This window comes from Symphodus melops (genome assembly GCF_947650265.1).
Source record: "Symphodus melops genome assembly, chromosome: 9".
Lineage (NCBI taxonomy): Eukaryota > Metazoa > Chordata > Actinopteri > Labriformes > Labridae > Symphodus > Symphodus melops.
Genome location: NC_136699.1, coordinates 16,318,941 through 16,339,793, shown reverse-complemented (window position 1 = coordinate 16,339,793; position 20,853 = coordinate 16,318,941). Strand labels below are relative to the sequence as shown.

Here is a 20,853-nt window from a genome sequence, read left to right as displayed (position 1 = left end):
TGACTAATCAAGTGTCAATTCAACCATGATATAGTTCGCAATGTAAAAACAGAAATATTTTTGGACTATGCTAAGAGACTATGGCTACAGAGTGAATGCTAGTTTTTCTTTTTGGTATCTGTATTATTAAAAACCTCACTTAAACATTATTGTCTACCTATTTTTGATTCAGATACGCAAAACTGGAGACACGCGGAGCAGTCGGCACTCTTCGCCTTTAGGTGGCACTTTACACTTGGGGTTGGTTTGAGTCACCGAAGAAGAAGAAGAATAGTAGAAACGTAGAAGAAGAATACAGCTGTTTTTCTTCCCACACAGACCTCACTGGCTCTTATTTTCCAGACAACGCTTTGAAAATCAACTCGCACGGGTCCACGGGTAAAAGCGCCCCTTCATGTGTTTGCTGCAGGGATAATGGTAGGAACACTTGGAAACATCTCGATTGTGGTGCTTGCCCAAAGCAACTGACACGTATGGCATCAATGTTTGATTCAGTGAGTTTGTTTGTTGCAGGAGAATTATCTGCATCCAATGTCCTAATTTTGGTTATGATACGTAACACGTGGTTTTATTTGCAGGTCTAAAGAAACATTACAGAGAAAAGAAACCTAGATGTTTTTCCCCCTTTGAATCTTAACCTACCTGTATCTACATTATAAATGTTTAAGATGTTGTTTTGCCTGTGTCTTCTTCCTTGCAGATGGCGGGCAGGGGGCGGCTGGTGCCCTGTATGTGTCTGGGGCTGTTTGGTGTCCTGTGCTGGGTTTGGGTCTCCTTTGCCTCCTTTCCAGATGAGCAGCTTCCCCTCGAGGCCTTGGATGCAGTGGAGCGAGCAGCCTTTCAGCCCCAGAGTGCTCTATCAGAGATGCGGTTTGCCTCCATCAGCTCATACTCAGGACCGGGTAACACTGACCGCCGCAGCAACAAAGAACTGCCCATTCTCCTCTGGTGGAGTGGAGGATTGTTCCCTCATTTTCCTGGTGACACTGAACGCATTGACTGTGGGACGTCCTCCTGCCTGGTCACAAGCAACCGCAAGGTATCACAGATTCTTAACCTTGGTTTGGGAGGAGTGAAGATCCTCACATTTATATCAATTGTTATTTGTAGTCGTACCGACAGTAATCTTGTGTTTGATCTTGAAAGGTCCAGCTGTACAAACGGACAGCATCCATCATCTTTTATGGAACAGACTTCAGGGCATATGAGGCTCCACTCCCTCGTCTCCGCCACCAGACCTGGGCACTGTTCCATGAAGAGTCACCCATGAATAACTACCTTCTCTCCCATGGCCCGGGAATCAGGCTGTTTAACTACACAGCCACGTTTCGCCGGGAGTCAGACTATCCATTGACCCTGCAGTGGCTGCCCTCTCTGGACTATCTGCTTGAGCCTGTGGCCGTGTCCCTGGAGGTGAAGAACCGGCTGAGGAAGGAGGGCCTGGCTCCTGTGCTCTACATGCAGTCTCACTGCGATGTGCCATCAGACAGAAACAGATACGTCCAGGAGCTCATGAAGTACATTCAGGTAAAAAAATAGAAGTGTCCTTTCAAGGCCATTTTGACTAGTTGCGTGGTTAGGAAGCTACACTAACAGTGTCGGAAGGAATTTTAGCTTCACAACCAATATGCTGTAGCACTGCTCGAAGTAATTGTAAAGAATCATGAGTTCTGCAGGTGTTGGTACAGTTAGTGCGTCTTTTTGATCTAAGGATAAAAATGTTAGAAAGAGGAAATGCTTTTACCTCCATACAGACACTGCTGTGATTTGCCATATAAAAATGCTGCTGTGCAACTGCATAACATCCGACTAATAGGTCCAATTATGATTTAGTATATTGTGTGGCTTTAAAGAAAATGTAGGTAGTGTGGGGTTGTAATCTTAATTTTTACATTTACATGTGGGAGGAAGGGGATGGGATGTGGGGGGTGCCTGAGTATCCCAAAAAGTATCTGTATTGGTTGGACCTTTTATCCTATTCTGTAATTTTCAATTGCTTCAAATGTTTGTTTGTTTTTCCTCCAAACACATCCATACGAGTCAATCTTTATAACTTGGCTCAAAAACGTAACATTTTGTAACCAAACGTATACACAAAGGTTAATTCATCTTCACATGTAACATCAACAACATCTCTGTTAAAGGATTGTTGATGCAGCCTTCTGTTTGTGAAGCCCAAGTAGAGAGGAAACTTTACAGTTCGCTTTAAGTAGTCTAATGAGGGTTTGATGAAAAAAAAAAAACACCATTAAAAGCACAACTTGTTTTTTTTATTGTGCCCCACCTTTTTTCTTTCCGTCACTTTCGTTCTTCTCCGTAGGTGGACTCTTATGGGAAATGCCTGAACAACAAACCTCTGCCTGAACACCTGGAGGACACCGCCACAGCTACCGGCGAAGAGAGCAGCTTCATGACTTTTGTGTCCCGTTACAAGTTCCACCTGGCTCTGGAGAACGGCCTGTGTCCAGATTACATGACAGAGAAGCTGTGGCGGCCCCTCCATCAGGGCTGCGTGCCCGTCTATAAAGGCTCGCCTGTGGTGGCAGACTGGATGCCCAACGACCACTCTGCTATCATCATCAATAACTTCCCCTCGCCCAAAGCTCTCGCTGACTTTCTTAAACATCTTGATGAAAATGACGATGAATATGCAAAATACTTAGAGTTCAAGAACTTCAAAAGCATTACTAATGCTCGTCTGCTGCAGGCTCTGGAGACCAGAGAGTGGGGGGTCAATGACATGAGTAAACCAAACTACCTGAATGGGTTTGAATGTTACGTGTGTGATCAGGAGAATGCAAGATTAGCAGCAGAGCGAGCGTTTAAGAGAGCACCTTCAAAGAACAAACCCCCTCAGCCAAAAACGGCCAGCAACTCTCACATGGGGTGCCCCCTGCCCCACCCGGGCTACGGAGACGTCAAAGAGTTACCTGCGGATGACGAGTGAGTCTCCAATTTTTCACCGTGCCAAAAGCGTCTACATTCTGTGTTTTAATTTGAATAACAATGTCCCTAGGGTCGGATAAATTAGCCTATTTTTAATGGTCTAATTAAAACGTCCTCCATCATGAGCCTAATCTGTTTATATATCTCTCTGCAGATGGTTGCAAATATGGCCGCAGGATTACTGGCAGAGCCTGGACCAAGCGGAGGGACTGGAGTCTCTGATAAGACATAACGAGTCGGACCCTTCGCACCTGTGGAAACACATCCAAAACATTGCTGTGAGCAGAGCAAGAGGAAAACTCTGACACAGGCCTTGAAACAATCAGAGGATGGAGCACGTCCAGGACAACAGGGGGGTCTCATATTGTGCACAGTTTAAATGGGAGACATGATGCAGACGTTACTCATATTTCTGCACCTGAGCCAAAACCCTTTTAACCCGTCAAACACCCAGCTGACATGACGGTTTTGTCCTCAATCCCAAGTACAAATGGGGAAATGATGTATAAGAGTGCAATATGCTACCATTATAAAGTTATGTTACTGTAACAGAGGGGGCCATCCATGCTTGTACTTTGCTTTGCAGTGTTAACATTAACTGCATGCTGTGCAGTTGTTCCATAGAGGCACATTCTCACAGGAAGCAGCTTTTCATGTTAGTGGGGACAGAGACTCGTCCTTCACACCAGGGGAGCTCTGCCTAACTGTTTGTGAAGACCATCATGACAGAAGCCACTGAGCTTCATTAGCTCCTTTACAGTTACTCTGCAGGCCCTAATGGTTATTATTAGCTTAAGGGGCATTTATGTACACAGCTTTTTAAATGACTATGCAAGGAAATATCATTTCATCAAGAAGTGGAGAGTGGCAAACGTAGAGTTAAGCTCAACTCCCTGTGGAAAATCTGCTCCGGAACAATGCTCATCTTTCTACACTCTTTACCACATCACCTATAACCGTGTTTTGTTTCATGACTCCCATCATGTTAATGTGCAATAACTTTTATTTTTTATGTGCTTGTTTTTTTTAAAAACGTGTTACTGCTCAAGCCGCCACGTCAGCTCCGTGTTTCTACTAGCAACACTGCCTTTGTACCATGTTTTTTTTTTTTTTTTTTGAACCAGGCTTATATAGACTCATGTCATTTTATTTTCTCAACAAAGCATTGTACATGTTAACACACTAGTTTTTATAAGGAAGAAAAAAAGAACACATTTTGTAACAAAGTTATTTTCTTGCATAACTAATGCTGCTAAATAATAAGATAGTACCCCACTTGCTTGTTTGAGTCTGCTATATGTACAACGTCATGTTGCACAGACACATCCTTCATAGTTTACTGAGGCAGATGCAGCTTTCAACACCAAAAAAAAACATAAGCATGTATAGTTTTTGAGGAACTAGTAACATAACCTAATGTAAGAGTCATCAAGTAATCGTATTGTTCTCTATCGTTGCTAAGTTTAAACTGAACAAAGTCTGAACTATGAGACTGACTGGTTCTCACTTTATATGCAAATGAACATGAAAGGAAGGTGACGAGGATAAGAGGCTGCTGAAGAGCTCTGATAATCAGTCGAGGGCTCTGGAGTAGCAGCTCTCACAGTGGACTTTCCCTTCGTGTAGGAACATGCTGAAGAGAAGGTCTCCCATTGGCTTATCACAGACGCCACACTTTGAAAAGAAGGAGAATGTTATTAGAAAACGTAATTAGTGAAAACATGCAGTGAAGGGCAGACACTGTTGAAATTTACTCATAATTGTCATAACACACAGTGAACAAAACGGTTGCAGCTTTGAAAGTATGATTAAGTGTAATAAGACTGCCATCATACAGCGGCTAAATACAAAGATGAAAAAGATAAACTCATGTCATTCACTTTGACTTTTAAATGAATAGGTCAACATTTAAAAGTACTCCTTTTGGCTGTTTTGCCTGAAGTTTGAGAAGAAGATTGATTCCACTTGTCAAATATGAACTATAGCTAAAAGAGGGTTAGCTTAACGCTAAGCCATGGCATGTTGTTGCTGCCTAAATCTGCCAACCAGCATCTTCCCAATAAGCGTCTCATGTTACCCAATATTTACTCAGTTAAGAACATAACACGTATGACCACTCCAAGCCAAGAATGTGTACAGCACATAACCTCATAGTAGAGCCTCGTGTTTGCATTCTCACTTGTAGGTTTTGTGTGAAAATCAAACAAAGGTGTAATATTTTATACTTTACTTAGTTTTTCTAAGTTAAACTTTAAAGCAGTTTGTCTGTGATTTATGAACTAATCATCGTAAGTCCTGTTCCTTATTGGTTTCTGATAGAGAACTGAGCTGAGCTTTAACCTTGTAACGATTATAATTTAATATGTAACATACAGACATGAGAGTGGCACACGTGTTTTTATTTAAGTCGAACAAATACAATCCTAAAATGTCAACTTTTTTTTAAAGTGAATAAAAGCTGGTATTATTTTCAGATTAGTCTCCTCTCCTATCGTAATCAGTGGTTTGTTACCTTGAAGCAGGCAGGGTGGCAGTTGATATTGAGGTGCTCAATGGAGATCTTGGCATCATTGCCGACCTGCTTTCCACAGTAGTTGCAGGTGGATGACAGCGTGCCGCTAGGGAGACAACAAGGGAGAAAAGTTAGCTCGTCCACTGACTCGAGCTGCTCTCGAGCAACTTCAGCTCTGTTTGCTTAAATAACCTGTGATCTTTTCTCCGCTGTGCATGGGAACTTAATAAGTGTAAATAATCCTTTGAAGTCCTCACTTAGCCTCCTAATGAGCAGGCTTGCTGGAATTTCTGCCCTGCCGCTTGCACTGGTTTCGTTAAAACTGGAGATAATAAGGCAGGGGGGAAAGGGTCAGGCTTATAGCTGCTTTAGAACAGGTTTAGGGAGTTGTGTTCTTGCTATAGTTTTAATTGGAGTGGCTGCAGAAAAAGTAACTGACAACCATGATGTACACTTGACCTTACTACGCAAACAAGCAAGGTCTTGTGAAGAAAATGTGCTCGCTGTCGCCAACCTGTGAAGTGGCACACTCAACACGAACACTGAAAGACCAAAAAGTGCTGAAAAAATGTTGCAACACGCTGCAACACCAAATGACGAAGAGTCAAAGTGAATGATGTTAAAGTAGAAGTTGCAGAAAAATGCTGAAAGGAGTTCACACGTCAAGTGTAAGTGACATCTCGATAATAAATTAAACCCCTTGAAGTAAAAAGCTTTAGAGAATTTGGTGTCTGTATAAGTGTTGATACTGAAAGATAAAAGTTGAAGCACTGAAAGTAAGTGAAATCGGCTTGAAGCTCTGGACGTTGAAGAATTTTGTTTTTGGAAGCGTCCTTTTTTTATAAATCGAAGCTCTGAAGGGTAAGCATTGAAAGGAGACGGACAAATGAGCTGTGTAAATATGTGAACACAGTTGAACTGTCTTTTGAAGGGCTGAGAGTACGGGAACAAGGCTTGGTGCATGTATCTTGTCGAATAGAGGTTAAGGGTTCTGTGTGTATGTCACCTACCTTGAGGGGCTGCTGTATGAGTAGTTTGCAGATCTTGATGTCAAATAATCTGACCCACTGTGGGAACATAAGCAGTAAACAGGTCAACAGAAGAGCCTATTTTGTTAATCAATAATGTTATTAATGGATTGCTCCTACCCATCGGCTGTGTCTCTGGCATTATGCAGGGACAGCTCTGATGTATTGATGTACTCTTTCAAATACACAAACCCCCTGCAGCAGGGACAGATGAAGGAAAGAGTGAGTGAATGTGCATATTCAAAATGGCTTTCAGCTGTCACTCTTCTCTAAATATCAAATCACTCACTTTTTTGTCGCGGGTTCTGGTGTTTGGACACGCCGCTCTTCGTCTATCACGGTCCTGGAATAGGTGTCATAACTGGAGACAGAGTGCAGCAGCAGTGTTAGTCTCATCTCTCACTCAGTGACGACGGCAGTGTGATGGCTTACAAAGAAGGCTCTATAACTGTCAAATGTAACTCAGGAGATAATCATTTTCTGCCATCCCATGTTAATGGCATACTGCTGAACAGGCTGGGATTTGACAAAAGGACATCTCTAATACACATCATTAATCTGACATCTGGAGACTGATAATTAGTGGGAGGAAAATGAGGGCAGATTGAAAGACAATAGGAGATCAGATCTTGTCATTAGATTTCACTAATAGAGTTGAGTCAGGAGTCGGTGTAAGCAGGTATCACACAGGAGTGTCAGATAACTTTCGACCCAGGATGCAGTGTTGCGAGGATGCAGCTGTGTTCCCGCAGGGTTTGGCCTAAATCTCACATCCCTTTACTACGACGGTAATGTTACAAACACCAAGATAGAGCGGATCTGGATTGTGCAAGTGTAAACTTTTTTCTTTTTTTTTTTAAAAGCAGACATAACACCTATTTAATGAGGCTCATTTACATTTAACATCAATTCCACTCAAAAAAGAAGACTTTAATTTCAGTGTGACACCCTGCCCTTGCTAAAAAAAAAAATGTTCATAGTCATGCAATACTAAGAGGCCCAGTTAAAGGAGTGTCTGCACACAAGTAAGAAAATTAACAGACCAAATAGTAGAAAATAACACTCTGGAGAAGTTATTCTTGCATTATGCTGTCTGATATTAACAAGATCATAAACTTACCGATCCATAGCCGGTTCTGGCTCACTGTATGTCTCCCTGGAAGGCAAGGCAAGGCAAGCTGTATTAGACTTTTACTGTGGTCTGTAGCAGTCAATAAGCTGGATGCTATCCAGTGAACAAGATCTTTGCAGTTTTTATAAGTGTATGAAGCGGATCTTTCTGACTCACAGCACTGTAGGGCTTGGGATTTATTGACCAGGTGTGCCATGTTTTCTAATGTACGGCAGTATTGCCTCATTCTTAGCTCTCCTCCTGGGTTTTGTTATCATTAACATTAACCTACATTTCTCTAGTGCTATCAAATTCTTTCCTCCGGTTTGTGATGAAAAGATGTAAGATTTACGAAATTCAAATATTTCCCCAACCTGACAGTGGTGATGGTTGTGACTGTCTTTGTCTGTGTGTCCTCATGGCTGCAAAACAGAGGACAACACTGCATTATAATATGTATGGCAGGACAAATTTAGAGTCAACATACAAGTTTAGAGGCAGTTGATTATCCTCAGACGAGGAACGTGGATTTAGCTTGCTATTAATTAAATGCTTGACAGGCACTGAAGGTTCTATCATCACATCTGGAAAAATAGTAGAAAATAAACAGGTTTAATGTGCATTTAATGAACCCAGCCTGCGGAGATACCTTTCCTCCTCCTCATCATCCTGTCCTGTAGAATAGGTGTAGACAGTGGGTGACGTCCACCGGTCCCACGGGGAATCATTCTCCTTGGATCTTTAGTGCAAACCAAACACAACATTAGAGACAGAAAAACTCTCTATTTGTAAAAAAAAAGAAAAAAAGAAAAGAAATAAAAAGGCTCGAAGGGGATCTGCTTACGCCAGTTGTGGGTTAAAGTTGTAACAAATATGTATCTGACCTATTTTTGTGAGCACCAGTGCACAATGTTTTCTGGCTCGCTGAATAGATGCGAAAGCCTTCTTTCTCCACCGTAGTGCAAGAGTGCACGGGGAGGAGGTTATGGGATAAAAGGAGCAGACATACACAAGGAGCTTTTAATAAAAGGATGACTTACTTTCTCTCAAACATGATCGTCGTGTTTTGATCTGCAGCTTGGCCCTCTGGTTTTGCTTCATCTCTGAAAGGGGACATACATTGAAAAGCTTTTAGTGGCTAATGCACATGGATGGGTGCATGTAAATGAATGAATCATAGTAGAATGCACTGTGTGGAGATGTAAGGGAGATACAAAGTGTGTCATCACCTCTCTTCTGTGTAAGTCTGCCGAGTAGTACTGGTGTCCCACGTGCTTGTCCACGATCGCCGAGTACTGATGCTGGAGAGCGAGAGTGGAGAGACAATGCAGAAGTAACATCAAATTAGACAATTATCAGAGCAGTCAGAGAGATTATTTTCAGTAAGACCACAGCTTTTTTCTCCATGTCTCATACATGTATTCATAACACAATTATACACTTGAATAGATGAATACCTTTTAACCTCAGTGTTTATAGGGATAACATCATCTGCGAGGGATTCCAAAGCATTACTGCTCGCACTGTAACTAAAGAGGAAAAATAGTTGTAGAAATGTAAAGATTAAAATATACAGGTTAGGAGGGAGATTTAAATAGCACACATTTCCTGGCATTTCTCTAAAACTCGCTGAAACACACATATCTTACTCTAATTAAAATAATTTTTTAAAAAAAACGTAGGCGAGCATGCAGCGAATGGTATATTCTTGCATTAAATATGAAAAGAGTTTAGCTTGGATTTTATTATTGGGATTCAAAGATTCAAGTATAAAATAACTATTCTTATAAATCAAATAATTTAACATCAAACATTAAGGGATTTTAGCTCCACAAACTATCAGCTTCTCCTTTTATTTCATTTACTGTTGATGAGACCATCTCAATGTTCTACTTTTCTAATAACTAAAGTAGAGCAGGGTTTTCTGGCACTACTTCACCATCTACAAAGGCTTACGGTGAGGGAAAGGCATGAAGAGGTCACATAGCTCCAGCAACACTCAGTATGAAGATTAACTTTATTAGACTCAAGAATTTCAGCTTGAAGCCTTCATCAGGGTCATCTGGAGGAATTTTCTATTTTCTACTATAAACAAGGTTATAATACATAATTAAGAAGTTAATAGTTAATATAAACTAATAAATATAAACTAATATAATTGCTATTAAAATAATTGCCACTCTCAGAGCTAATAGCTCAATAGCTGACTCAATGGAACACTTACGGTGTGTCTTCACTTGGATCTTTGTCCTCAATGAAAGTAGTTGACACCCTAAAAAAAAAGTTATGAAAACAGTTTGAGTGTGAAAATAAGATGTTGGCACAGAGCTTAGTTGGTCTCTTAAAATAGGGCAAGAACCATCACAATGAGGCAGTTGTAGTAACTCTAAGGTTATACAGTAACATGACAGTATTGCACTAAAAAAAGTTATGACTCTGATAAATAGGGAATTTGCATGATAATTTCAGTACCTGTTGATGGAAATATCTGAGAGCGGCTGGAGCAGGTCAGAGGAGCTGCAATGGGGGAAAGTGGCTCGTAATCAGAAAGTGCTGCATTATGCATGCTGAGATGCTATCTGGCTGGCTGGAAAACAGTCACAGCTCCAAACCAATATGATTACCTGTTAGGGGATGTGGTCCCTATCGGATATGGATCAAACGGATCAGCCGAGCTGAAAAACAATTTCACACTGATTTCACTCTCAATTGTCAGCATGGCCCATCTTGTGTCGGAGGAATTCTGATCACATTGACTCATAATGGAAAGATTTAATGCAGTTTGAATGGTAAACAGAAACACAGAGGAATCCGGGCCAAACTTAATCAAAGTCAGAATGTGGATGTCTTTGACAAATGGAAAGACAATTCTGCTGCTGAATGGTAAAATCTGTGTTTCATGTTGCGTTCACCAAAAATGAACCCTGGTTACGGCCGATATCAATTACTAATTACTAAGCAGATGCTTTAAATGATCAAGAATGTTTAACCAACCAAAGAAAAAACATTCCAAAGATATCATTGAATGTACCGCAATGCACTGTATCTTACATTTTTTTTAGTGAATGAGATTTTTCATCAATAGAATATGAAGTACACTACTCTTTATTCTAATTGATGTTTTCATGTTTGGTGTTGCTGTAGATTAAATACCGTGATTCAGTGACTGTGGTTGTTTTCACACGTGAGCTCCAGGGATCTGTACTGTCCTCTTCGCTGCATGGAGGCAGAAAGGAAAAAAAGAAAGAAAAAGTATGGAGGGTGGTACGGATGAATGGCACGATGGGGGGGGGGGGGGGTTAGTGTGGTTTTTCTCATAAACTATTTAAAACGCCAGTCCATTAGAAAAGCTTGAAACACTCTGCACTATTTAACGGGCATGAAAGCCATCTGAAAAGAGCCTAGAACAGACTGGTTCTGTGTGAGTGCGTTCTGATACCTTTTGTCAGTAATGATCACAGTTTTGGTGGTTACAGTGACAGTCTCTGTGGAGCTGGCGGGCAAAGAGAAATAGCACAGTTGCAGGCAGCGTTAGTATAAAACATTACAAGGCATATCTGAGTAGAAGGCATTTCTGAGCAGGAACATCTCTGCATAGATAGATAATTGTTTAAGAGCAGCCTGTCATCTCCATCTACCTTTGTGTTTCTTTGGCTGTCTCATCTGCCGGTTTCTCCTCCTCTGGCTGCGTGCTGAGGCTGGCAGAGACAAAAACAAAAGCCGCAATACTAATCAGTTCAGAACATTCTCTTCTATTTCCAGTCGCACTACAGATAAGACGTGGCTTTTTGTTTCAAAGTAGTACTCGGGTCGAATCAGGAAAGTGTGACACTGTTTCGTTCTAAAAAGAAGCAGGGGCTAAAATAGAATCTTAGAAGACGGGGGGGGGGGGGGGGGGGGGGGGGGGGGGGGGGTCCTGATTTATGAATCAAACCTGAGGTGGGATGGGATTTTATTTAACATCTAACACAGCTTGGTAAAGCTTGGCCCCTTCATCTGTGGAGATAAGAATATATTTCACAGAAAAAAAGGGAGGGGGGGAGGGTTAAGCAGAGGCCATGACTCGAGTGTCTCTTTCTTACCTGCGTGCCTCTGAGTTCATTATTATGACATCATTAGCCAGGAGATCCAGGGTGCCGTTGGACTTTGCTGGCTTTGACTCACTGCAAACATCAAACACAAAAGTCAAATGCAGAAGAGGCTGAGTGCAAGCTCCCTTGACAATGCAAAACTAATTCTGGTGAGGTGAGTTAAGGTAAAGCCTTGGCTTGCTACTGACAAGGGAGTTATCGATTTTCCACTGATGAAAGGATAATTCTTTGCATAACTCTGTATTAGGGGCTTGGGTGGGAAAGAGCGCTTTCTTTTACCTGTCTGGTCCGCTAAGCAGATACTGACTCCAGTGTCCTGGGCTGGGGGGAACGGGCTCTGTTGACTCACCGGGCCTGTGGAGGAGGGAGGAAAAAGGAGAGGAGAGGGAAGTGGAGAATGTGTTAAACAAAAAGGGATTTAGGATTCAGGAGAGATTCCAGAACAAGAACAAGAAAAAAAGGCCAACTGAGGTAGAGGGTAGGAGGAGATCATAAAAAGCCCAACAGTGCCACCTAGTGGATATAATTTTATAGATTTTTAAAGGTGAGAAGCACCAGGCAGGATAGTATTTATAACAAACCCTTCAATGAGAGACAGGAGGTCGTCTGTTGAGGGTATAGAGTTGCTGATGGCTGGAGTCGGTTCTTCTTCATCACTTTAGACAGTAAAAAGGGGAAAAATTCAGTGCATCTGCTTTTGCTTACATGCAAAAAAAATTTTAAAGATCTTTTTTTGGGGGGATTATTGTCTTTATTGTGTAGGGCTGCTGAAGAGAAACAGGACATATTGGGAGGAGAGAGCGGGAATGACATCTCTTCTAACATGACCAACAGTAAAGTGCCACAGTCGGATTTGAACACATGGCTACTGCAACAAGGACTATAGCCTCTGTACATGGAGCGTGCAACATAACCGCTAAGCTATCCGCTGCCCCCATGCGTGCATTATGCAATAACATTAGATAGATATCACATTTAATAATTTCTAATTGGACACCCTCTTGTGTGAGGAGTTTAATGCACCTTAAAATATAGTGGTGGGTAATTTTGTGTTAACTTTGATGTGAACACAGTGGCAGTTTGCCATCATATTTTCTTCTTCCAACCCTGCTATGATGTGAGTGAGGAATTTGTTGGTCTCATACCCCTCCTCTGCAGTGTGAGTGTCCGCTGAGCCCCCTTCTTCCTTTGCCAGGTCTGGCTCATTATCCTTCAAGCTGGAGAGGAAAGCAACTTTAATTATCAGATGGCCTGTTGTTGAGGCTGGAGGAAATAACACAATTGTCTTTCATCATTTTTTCAACATGAACTTTTTATCATTTTCTGTTTTTCCAATACCTGCTTGAACTTGTGTTGAAAGAAATGAGGGTGTCGGACAAGGTGCTAAGAGTGTCAACCGTGGAGCTGTGAAAACAGATGGAGAAACAAACACTTGGCATTCCAGGGCAGCTTTCAATCACGTGTGAAAAAGTAATAGAGCAAACAAACACTACACTCAACGATAACCATTTAAACAATGATTTATCTAATATATATATACACACATACACACACACATATAAACACATATACACAAAAACATGTGTGTATACACACAATTGTTATATACAATTGTTATATATATAAACACACAAAAAAATGTGTGTACACACACACACGTCAGCATTAACAACTGTAGTCACAATTAATTAAGGTCTGCATTTCAGTGAATTCAAACAGCAAGTAAAATACTCTCAGCTTAAAGATTGTGCAAACATTCCAAATAAAAGCCGAATAATTTTTAAATGTGAAATAATGGAATCAAAAATGCAATTAATCATGATTTACTATTGAAATAAGGCGATTGACTGCAATAAAAAAAAAGTTTGAGGTTCCCAATATGTACATAAGAACTAGCATAGAAATCGGTGTAAGTCATGCATATATATATATATATATATATATATATTATTAGTTATTTTTACTTTTGGTATGTTAAATGTCTTTTAGCATCTGTTCTAACATGTAGAAGACATATGGAACTGCCTCCTATCATTGTGTGCAGTGTGCAGTAACCTAACATCTCATTCCTCTTTGTAAAAAGTATGTAGTTGTTGAGTATAAGATGTATATTGTTTAAAACAAAATAGGGGGCTCGTCGGCTGTGGATCTTGGACTAGCTACATCAATATCTTCTTTTCAATCACTTTTAAAAAAAGTATTTTCATCAAAAGGCCTCCTTGCAATCCTTGTTTCTGAGATGTTTAAGTTGCACTACTATCAACTTTAGTCAATCTCTGTCTTGCTTGTGTTTTATTTTTTTAATGCTATTGTTGTTTCCTCATGAATTTAATAGGATTTTACTGTTGTGTACATCTAAATTCTGTAAAGCACTTTGTGACATTGGTTTTGACAAGTGTTTTATAATAAACTATATTGTTAATATAATACTAAACTGAACTTCCTAACTGTAATTTAAAGTAAACTTTAAGTGTTATATTACAATACATTTAATAACAGATTTATTACCACTAATGCATCAATGAGTTAAAGGTCATTTACTTTAGAATGTTAGTTAACCCAAATATACAATATTTGGTGGCTCTCTGTCAAACAACGCACTGTTTTTATAAAGAAGTAGACTGACAGAAGTTACAAGCATCTCAAACCTATCCTTAAATCAGTATTGTGCTTTCAACAACTAGAACTGCACTATGAATGGAATGAATGGCTTTGTGGATACATTACCTTGGCTTTGGAGATGGTTCTGGCTCTGGATCTGGTTTTGTCTTCACTGTGACCGCTGTTACAGCAGACACTGGGACAGGTGAAAATGGGACAGGTGACACAGGAGTGGGTGAAAGTGGAACTGCTGGAGCCGGGGTAGGAGACAGTGGAGAGGGAGAAAGTGGGACTTTTGGAGCTGGGGTAGGAGACACAGGAGTTGGAGAAAGTGGGACTTTTGGAGCTGGGGTAGGAGACAGTGGAGAGGGAGAAAGTGGGACTTTTGGAGCTGGGGTAGGAGACACAGGAGTGGGAGAAAGTGGGACTGCTGGAGCCGGGGGAGGGGACACTGGAGTTGGAGAAAGTGGGACTTTTGGAGCTGGGGTAGGAGACAGTGGAGAGGGAGAAAGTGGGACTTTTGGAGCTGGGGTAGGAGACACTGGAGTTGGAGAAAGTGGGACTTTTGGAGCTGGGGTAGGAGACAGTGGAGAGGGAGAAAGTGGGACTTTTGGAGCTGGGGTAGGAGACACAGGAGTGGGAGAAAGTGGGACTGCTGGAGCCGGGGGAGGGGACACTGGAGTTGGAGAAAGTGGGACTTTTGGAGCTGGGGTAGGAGACACTGGAGTTGGAGAAAGTGGGACTTTTGGAGCTGGGGTAGGAGACAGTGGAGAGGGAGAAAGTGGGACTGCTGGAGCTGGGGTAGGAGACAGTGGAGAGGGAGAAAGTGGGACTGCTGGAACCGGGGGAGGAGACACTGGAGTGGGAGAAAGGGGGACTGCTGGAGATGTGGGAGATAATGGAGTTGGTAAAAGTGGGACTTCTGCGGGGGTGAGGTCAACCAGAGGTGTTTCGTCTTGCACTGCATATTTTAGATCTTCTGGTTCAGGGATGTATTCAGGGAGAGGGGTGGCCATCTTGGTGCACCCTGGTTTCATATCTTCAAAAGGGTCTTTTTCTTTGACAGATACTGGTTGGGGGTCTTCTTTGGCAGGCTCTGGGGCTGCTTCCTTCTCCTCAACCTTTGGTGCAACTGGCTTATTAACGGTGGCTTCAACAGCTTTCTTAACTCCTGGGTCCAGTCTGCAGGCCAACGGGACAATCAGATGAAAAAGAGGGAACAGGAGACACAATCTGCAGTAAAAATACTTTGTGCAGGACTTACGGTGTCCATAGTTTGGGCTTAGGTGCAGAGGCAACGGATGTGACTGGGGCAACAGGGGAGGGGGACGGAGAGCTTGCAGGTGCTAGAGTCGCAGCCCTCTCCTCATCATCTGTTAGCTCCACCCTGCGAGATTATAGCCACGCATGGAGAACCATGATCACACAACTGGACTATTAGGCTTTTCTTATTGCTTAAAATGTAACATTGGATATTCTTTTACCTTTTAGCAACAAAAGCTAGACTGTTGTTGACAGGTGAAGGTTCTTCTGCTTTGGTCCTGTGATTTGTTTAACATAATAGATTTAAATAACAAAACAAAATACACTCACTATTTATAGCCACATGTAATTGAAAGTTGAACATTTTAATGTGTAGTAAATACATATATATATATATATATATATATATATATATATATATATATATATATCACACTTCTTCCTTCTTTGATTAAAGAATTACAGAAAGAGCATTACAATTAGAATAAAGAAGGTGACATGAGACACATACTCAAATTTCTTTGCAGCAGAAAGCACATAAGACCTTTGCCGGCCTGCAGAACTCTTCAGAACATTGCTGGCTGCCTCCGTCCTGTGAATAATGAATTATTATGATGTAAATGTAATCTCTACTTTTGGAATGTGAGTTCAAATTGGATGGTGTTCTTGTTGCGAGGGGAGTCTTTTACCGTTTCTCCTGCTCCTCTGGACTAAGCTGGCTCTCCTGGCTCTCCAAAGTGGGCTTCACGGTGTAGGGGGCTCTGAAGAACAGAAGCAAAAACAGACCTGCCATTAAAAATACATTCAGCTACCACCAAGTTTAATGCATATCTGGTTTCAGTGTGCTCACATTTTCTTGTAGGCCTCTGAAGGTTTTTTGGTGAATTGTGTTGTCCCACTGTCATAAAAAAAAAGAAAAAAAAGGTAAAACTGAGATGGAAAACAGAGAAGAAAAGTCATTGAAAGTTTTTTGAGTTATTAAAGTTAGAGAAGCTCTTACCTTGTGCCGTTAGTTGCGGGTGAGTTTACGGGAGGCTTGTCTAGTTTAGTGAAAACGCCTCTGAAAGAAAAAAACCAAATGCATAAAAATACAACAATAAGGAAGAAGAGATAGTAGGTACTTCCTTCCTGTTGCAGTCAGACTTACTGTCAGTTAGACTATTTATCCAAGCCTGCTCCCAGTAGATCACAAAGCTCACCCTCAAACAGGACAATTCACTCCTACCTTGTGCACATGTTCCACTTTGCAGTGTGCATGCAAGACAGTGTTTTTATACTATTTACTATTTTACTACTAAAATAGTAAATTAACAAAATTCTGATGACATTTTGTTAAAAAATTGCAGCTCTCTGCTATTTATATTTCTTGTATCTATATTGTTTACATTTCGATTTTTTTTGTATAATTTTATATTTTTTATACAATATAAATTTCCCCTTTAATGAATAAGATAGATAGATAGATAGATAGATAGATAGATAGATAGATAGATAGATAGATAGATAGATAGATAGATAGATAGATAGATAGATAGATAGATAGATAGATAGATAGATAGATAGATAGATAGATAGATAGATAGATAGATAGATAGATAGATAGATAGATAGATAGATAGATAGATAGATAGATAGATAGATAGATAGATAGATAGATAGATAGATAGATAGATAGATAGATAGATAGATAGATAGATAGATAGATAGATAGATAGATAGATAGATAGATAGATAGATAGATAGATAGATAGATAGATACTTTATTGATCCCGAGGGAAATTCAGGCCAAAGGAATATCTACAGAAAAAAACACAAATCTAGAAATCTATTTCAGATTTCTTGTTGAAATGAGCACATGCTGGTCTTACCTTATCAGGTATCCTGGTTTTGGTGCACTATGGGATGAAACAAACTTTTTATGAGCACAAGTCTGTTGACTAGGAGACTACCAAGTACTCAATAGATAACTGTGACATCAGAAACGTGTGTTTACCTCTGTGTCTCAGAGTTGGTGGGTGGCGGGGTGGGTTTTGTTGGTGATGAAACTGGACTCGTCTCAATAGGAGCTCCATTGACACGGCTGGCCCTCACTTCTGCCAACCTGTTTGGATACACAGAAACTGGGTTTTGTCCATTCAAGTGACTGAATTATGATAATATACACTGAAATGTAAGCATATGTTGTAGGCCTACCATGGTTTTGATTCTTCTTCTTCTTCTTTTTCATCATCAGGTTCACTGCGACGCTGCAGCCAGCTTCCATCGTCCCTCAACCTGGTCCTCACTTTGGTGGTACGAAACACTTCTGCTTTTCCTGCCCCTGTCACACAAATTATATCACGTCACAAATCTTAGATAAAATACACACTGTAAAAATGACCTCCTAATGACCTCTTTATTCAGTGGCTGCTTGATTCAGCTGCTCGTTGTGCCTATAGTATTCAGCCTCCTTTTGGACCATACACCACAAAATCAAATAGTTGTATTATGTATTAAAAGAAGGGTGATGGCAGAAGCCTAGAATTTATACAGTCATAAGTCCAGCCCAGAAACACGCCCTCAGATGCCCTCTGCTTTCACAGGGGGAAACACGTCATCACATTCAGATCTGATCTGTCAGCCTGCTTACCTTTTGACATGCTTGGCCTGGATGTTACTCTCTGTTCTTTACTCTGTTTTCTTTACAAGCCACCTGAAAAGATAAGTTCAAACGACACATTGAGATTTGTGTAATAGGAAGTGCAATTTGCATTAGTTTATTACAACACAGCCGCTTTTAAAATGCGCCTTGTTCCCTCCCAAGAAGGAACATGTGCTCTGTAAAGCATTCCTCTGTCTCATCCTTCAGACATGTAGACGATCCAGTCCTACCACTTTCCAAAAAAATACTGCTGTTGCCTAAATATGAAATATGAATGGACACCCAAATTCAATACATTTACATGACCTTTTTGTGTTTACGATCAATATATTCTGACAATATTCTTCGAATGACAATAATGTGAATTGTTTTCACAAACCTCCAGATAAGCGTTCCCTTCAGTTTTTAACGTTGAAATAAGGCATAGAAGGAAGTCTCCTCGTCCTGAAGGAACTCAAGACTAAAAAAAGGAACTGGACTGCAATTGTGAAATTGTGCTGTCTCAAAGTAGTTCCAGACTACAACTAATGCAAAGATTGTGGAGTTCTGCCAAATTCAACATGCAAATATAACTTGTAAAACTCCCGCGGCTGTGAATCCATTTTGTCTATAACACATTGCCACAATTTCTCTTGAGAAATTTGTCCTCCGCATTGGTTACAGAACAAATACACTGAGAGCATAAAAGGCATATTTATCTAAGATTTACTGTCCGTCCTCACGAAATAAATGATTGATGAAGAACAATAACAGCCATGGCAAGCATGGAGCAGGACAGGCAACTCTCAAGACAGGGATACACCCAGAAAAACGAGAGGGCAAACACAGATAATCCCAAGTTAACAATGTACACAGCATGATTGGTAACTTTCACAGTTTCCCCTCTCAAGACTGCTGATTACTGAAGCTCTAAATATAAAATCTAAGCAGATAGTCTGCTTAATCTTGCCAAAGTACGTACCTGCTTTCCCTTTATACCGAGCAGTGCAATGTCCAACCCGGCTCAGTTGAGAATCTGTGATAGTGATAGATACTTCTTTGAGTTGCTGGTGTGAGCAGAGGAAAAGTCTGTCTCTGTGTGACAGGTGTCTGTGGCAGAGAACAGGTACGGGCGTGAGCACTAACAAGACGAGCCAGTCATGGGAGGTGCAGGTGGGGTGGAGCCCAGTGTGTTTGTATATCCACGTACGTGTGCATGCATGATAGAGGTTGCTAAGAACTGAATTTTGTTTACTCCATTTCACGGTGTCTTTGTTCGTGGTAGTCAACAAGCACATACCTGTCCCACAGGTGACTGAATATCAATCCTGAGAAGGAGCGAGGCAGAGGTACCAGGGAGAAGATGAAGAGCACAGCGTGGCGTATTGTAATGGAGGAGCTCACAGCAACATTTCCTATGGGAACGCTGTTCTCATGCTCACTGGGAAGGAAACACACGCACGCATGCACACACACACACACACGCACACACACACACACACACACACACACACACACACACACACTGTATAAGATCCATCTGAGCTTTGACAAATAAACTGGAATGAACTGATTTGTTATTAAATAATACATTTGAGTTCTGCGATGTGTTTTTGTAAAAGAAATCATTAATAAAACATTCTGATATACGTGACTCTTGAAATAGAAATCATTACAAAAAAGGGATGGTAAAATACTTCAACTTTAAAAAGTTGTTGTAATATGTTGAGAAAATATATCAGAAAATATTTTCTCCATCAGTTTTCACTCGATCAGTGAACAATAACAATCTTGTCAAGTTCCCTCAATATATACAACTGAAAAGCTGCCTCAGTTTGAATATCAGCTGACTGATGTCTTTATTGAATTGCTCGCATGCTGTGTATACATTAACAAATGCTTTTCAAATCAGAAAAGGGTGTGAAGACATTTCACAACATATCACACTAAGGTAGGGAGGAGGAACAGGAAATTAAAAAGTCTGAGAGTCACAGTTTCACTATGTGGAGAAGAAAATGCTGACGCCTTTTATCTACTGAATCCCTCAGTCCCCTGAACAAGAAACCAGTCAGACAGCCTTGCCTGGTGATGTTTGTGAATCATTAGGGTGCTGCTGGCTCAGAATCAAAAACGGGAATGCAAAGTATCCGAACTTAACCCCAACCTCATTGATACCACACCAAGACAGGGAATGTCAAAAATGTGTCACCTACAAATGACAAATCTGATTTATACATGAAACATTCATACCTTAAAAACTAGGTATTCCTCATGTGAAACTTTATCAGATTCATGACAGGATGATGGATGGAAAGTGGAAAGAGTACTTGTAGCTCAGGATGAAATGTCTAGGCCCATTTCATTCTTTGGATGACACGACTAGGTTTAGTATCTCAGCAGTTTGCCAAACTCAAATACAAATACATGTCATGCTAATGACGTACAGTTTGTTAAACCAGAGCTACTCAAGTATCTGATTGAAGGTATAAAGAATGTTTGGAATCAACCTTCCTGCCATCTTGCAAGTGTCCAGAGTGATGAAACAAGCAAAACTTACGCACGCACACACACACGCGCAGACGTCATGCCTACCAAGTCACCTGTTAAATTAAATGATCTGTCTATGGATAATAATATAACATTTATGTTAATAAAATGTTTTTTGTGTATGCATGTGTGTA

At 40.8% G+C, this 20,853-nt stretch overlaps 2 protein-coding genes across 3 annotated transcripts; one reads left to right on the top strand and one right to left on the bottom strand.

Moving 5' to 3' along the window:
• The first annotated feature begins 39 nt into the window (after positions 1–39).
• pofut4 (protein O-fucosyltransferase 4) lies at positions 40–4,221 on the top strand. 2 transcript variants are annotated; one of them, XM_079352231.1, is made up of 5 exons: positions 40–417; positions 701–1,039; positions 1,147–1,527; positions 2,321–2,943; positions 3,101–4,221. In XM_079352231.1, exons 1-5 carry the CDS (start codon positions 415–417, stop codon positions 3,249–3,251), a joined length of 1,497 nt encoding a protein of 498 aa, XP_079208357.1. In that variant the 5' UTR covers positions 40–414; the 3' UTR covers positions 3,252–4,221. The 2 variants fall into 2 exon arrangements, with proteins under 2 accessions (XP_079208357.1, XP_079208356.1); XM_079352230.1 differs by having other exon boundaries at positions 409–494.
• znf185 (zinc finger protein 185 with LIM domain) lies at positions 3,934–19,251 on the bottom strand. Its single transcript, XM_079352228.1, has 34 exons — positions 19,155–19,251; positions 18,182–18,244; positions 17,746–17,872; positions 17,546–17,653; positions 17,421–17,447; positions 16,553–16,612; positions 16,403–16,450; positions 16,242–16,313; positions 16,064–16,144; positions 15,774–15,830; positions 15,554–15,676; positions 14,416–15,471; positions 13,027–13,092; positions 12,834–12,905; positions 12,270–12,344; positions 11,968–12,042; positions 11,680–11,760; positions 11,236–11,295; positions 11,037–11,090; positions 10,751–10,813; positions 10,222–10,272; positions 10,070–10,114; positions 9,822–9,869; positions 9,055–9,120; positions 8,827–8,898; positions 8,638–8,700; positions 8,247–8,336; positions 7,972–8,019; positions 7,607–7,642; positions 6,776–6,847; positions 6,607–6,681; positions 6,469–6,525; positions 5,459–5,564; positions 3,934–4,620 (listed from the first exon to the last, which is right to left on the bottom strand). The coding sequence occupies exons 2-34, from the start codon at positions 18,189–18,191 to the stop codon at positions 4,519–4,521; spliced, it is 3,246 nt and encodes a 1,081-aa protein (XP_079208354.1). The 5' UTR covers positions 18,192–18,244; positions 19,155–19,251; the 3' UTR covers positions 3,934–4,518.
• Between the last annotated feature and the right edge of the window lie 1,602 nt (positions 19,252–20,853).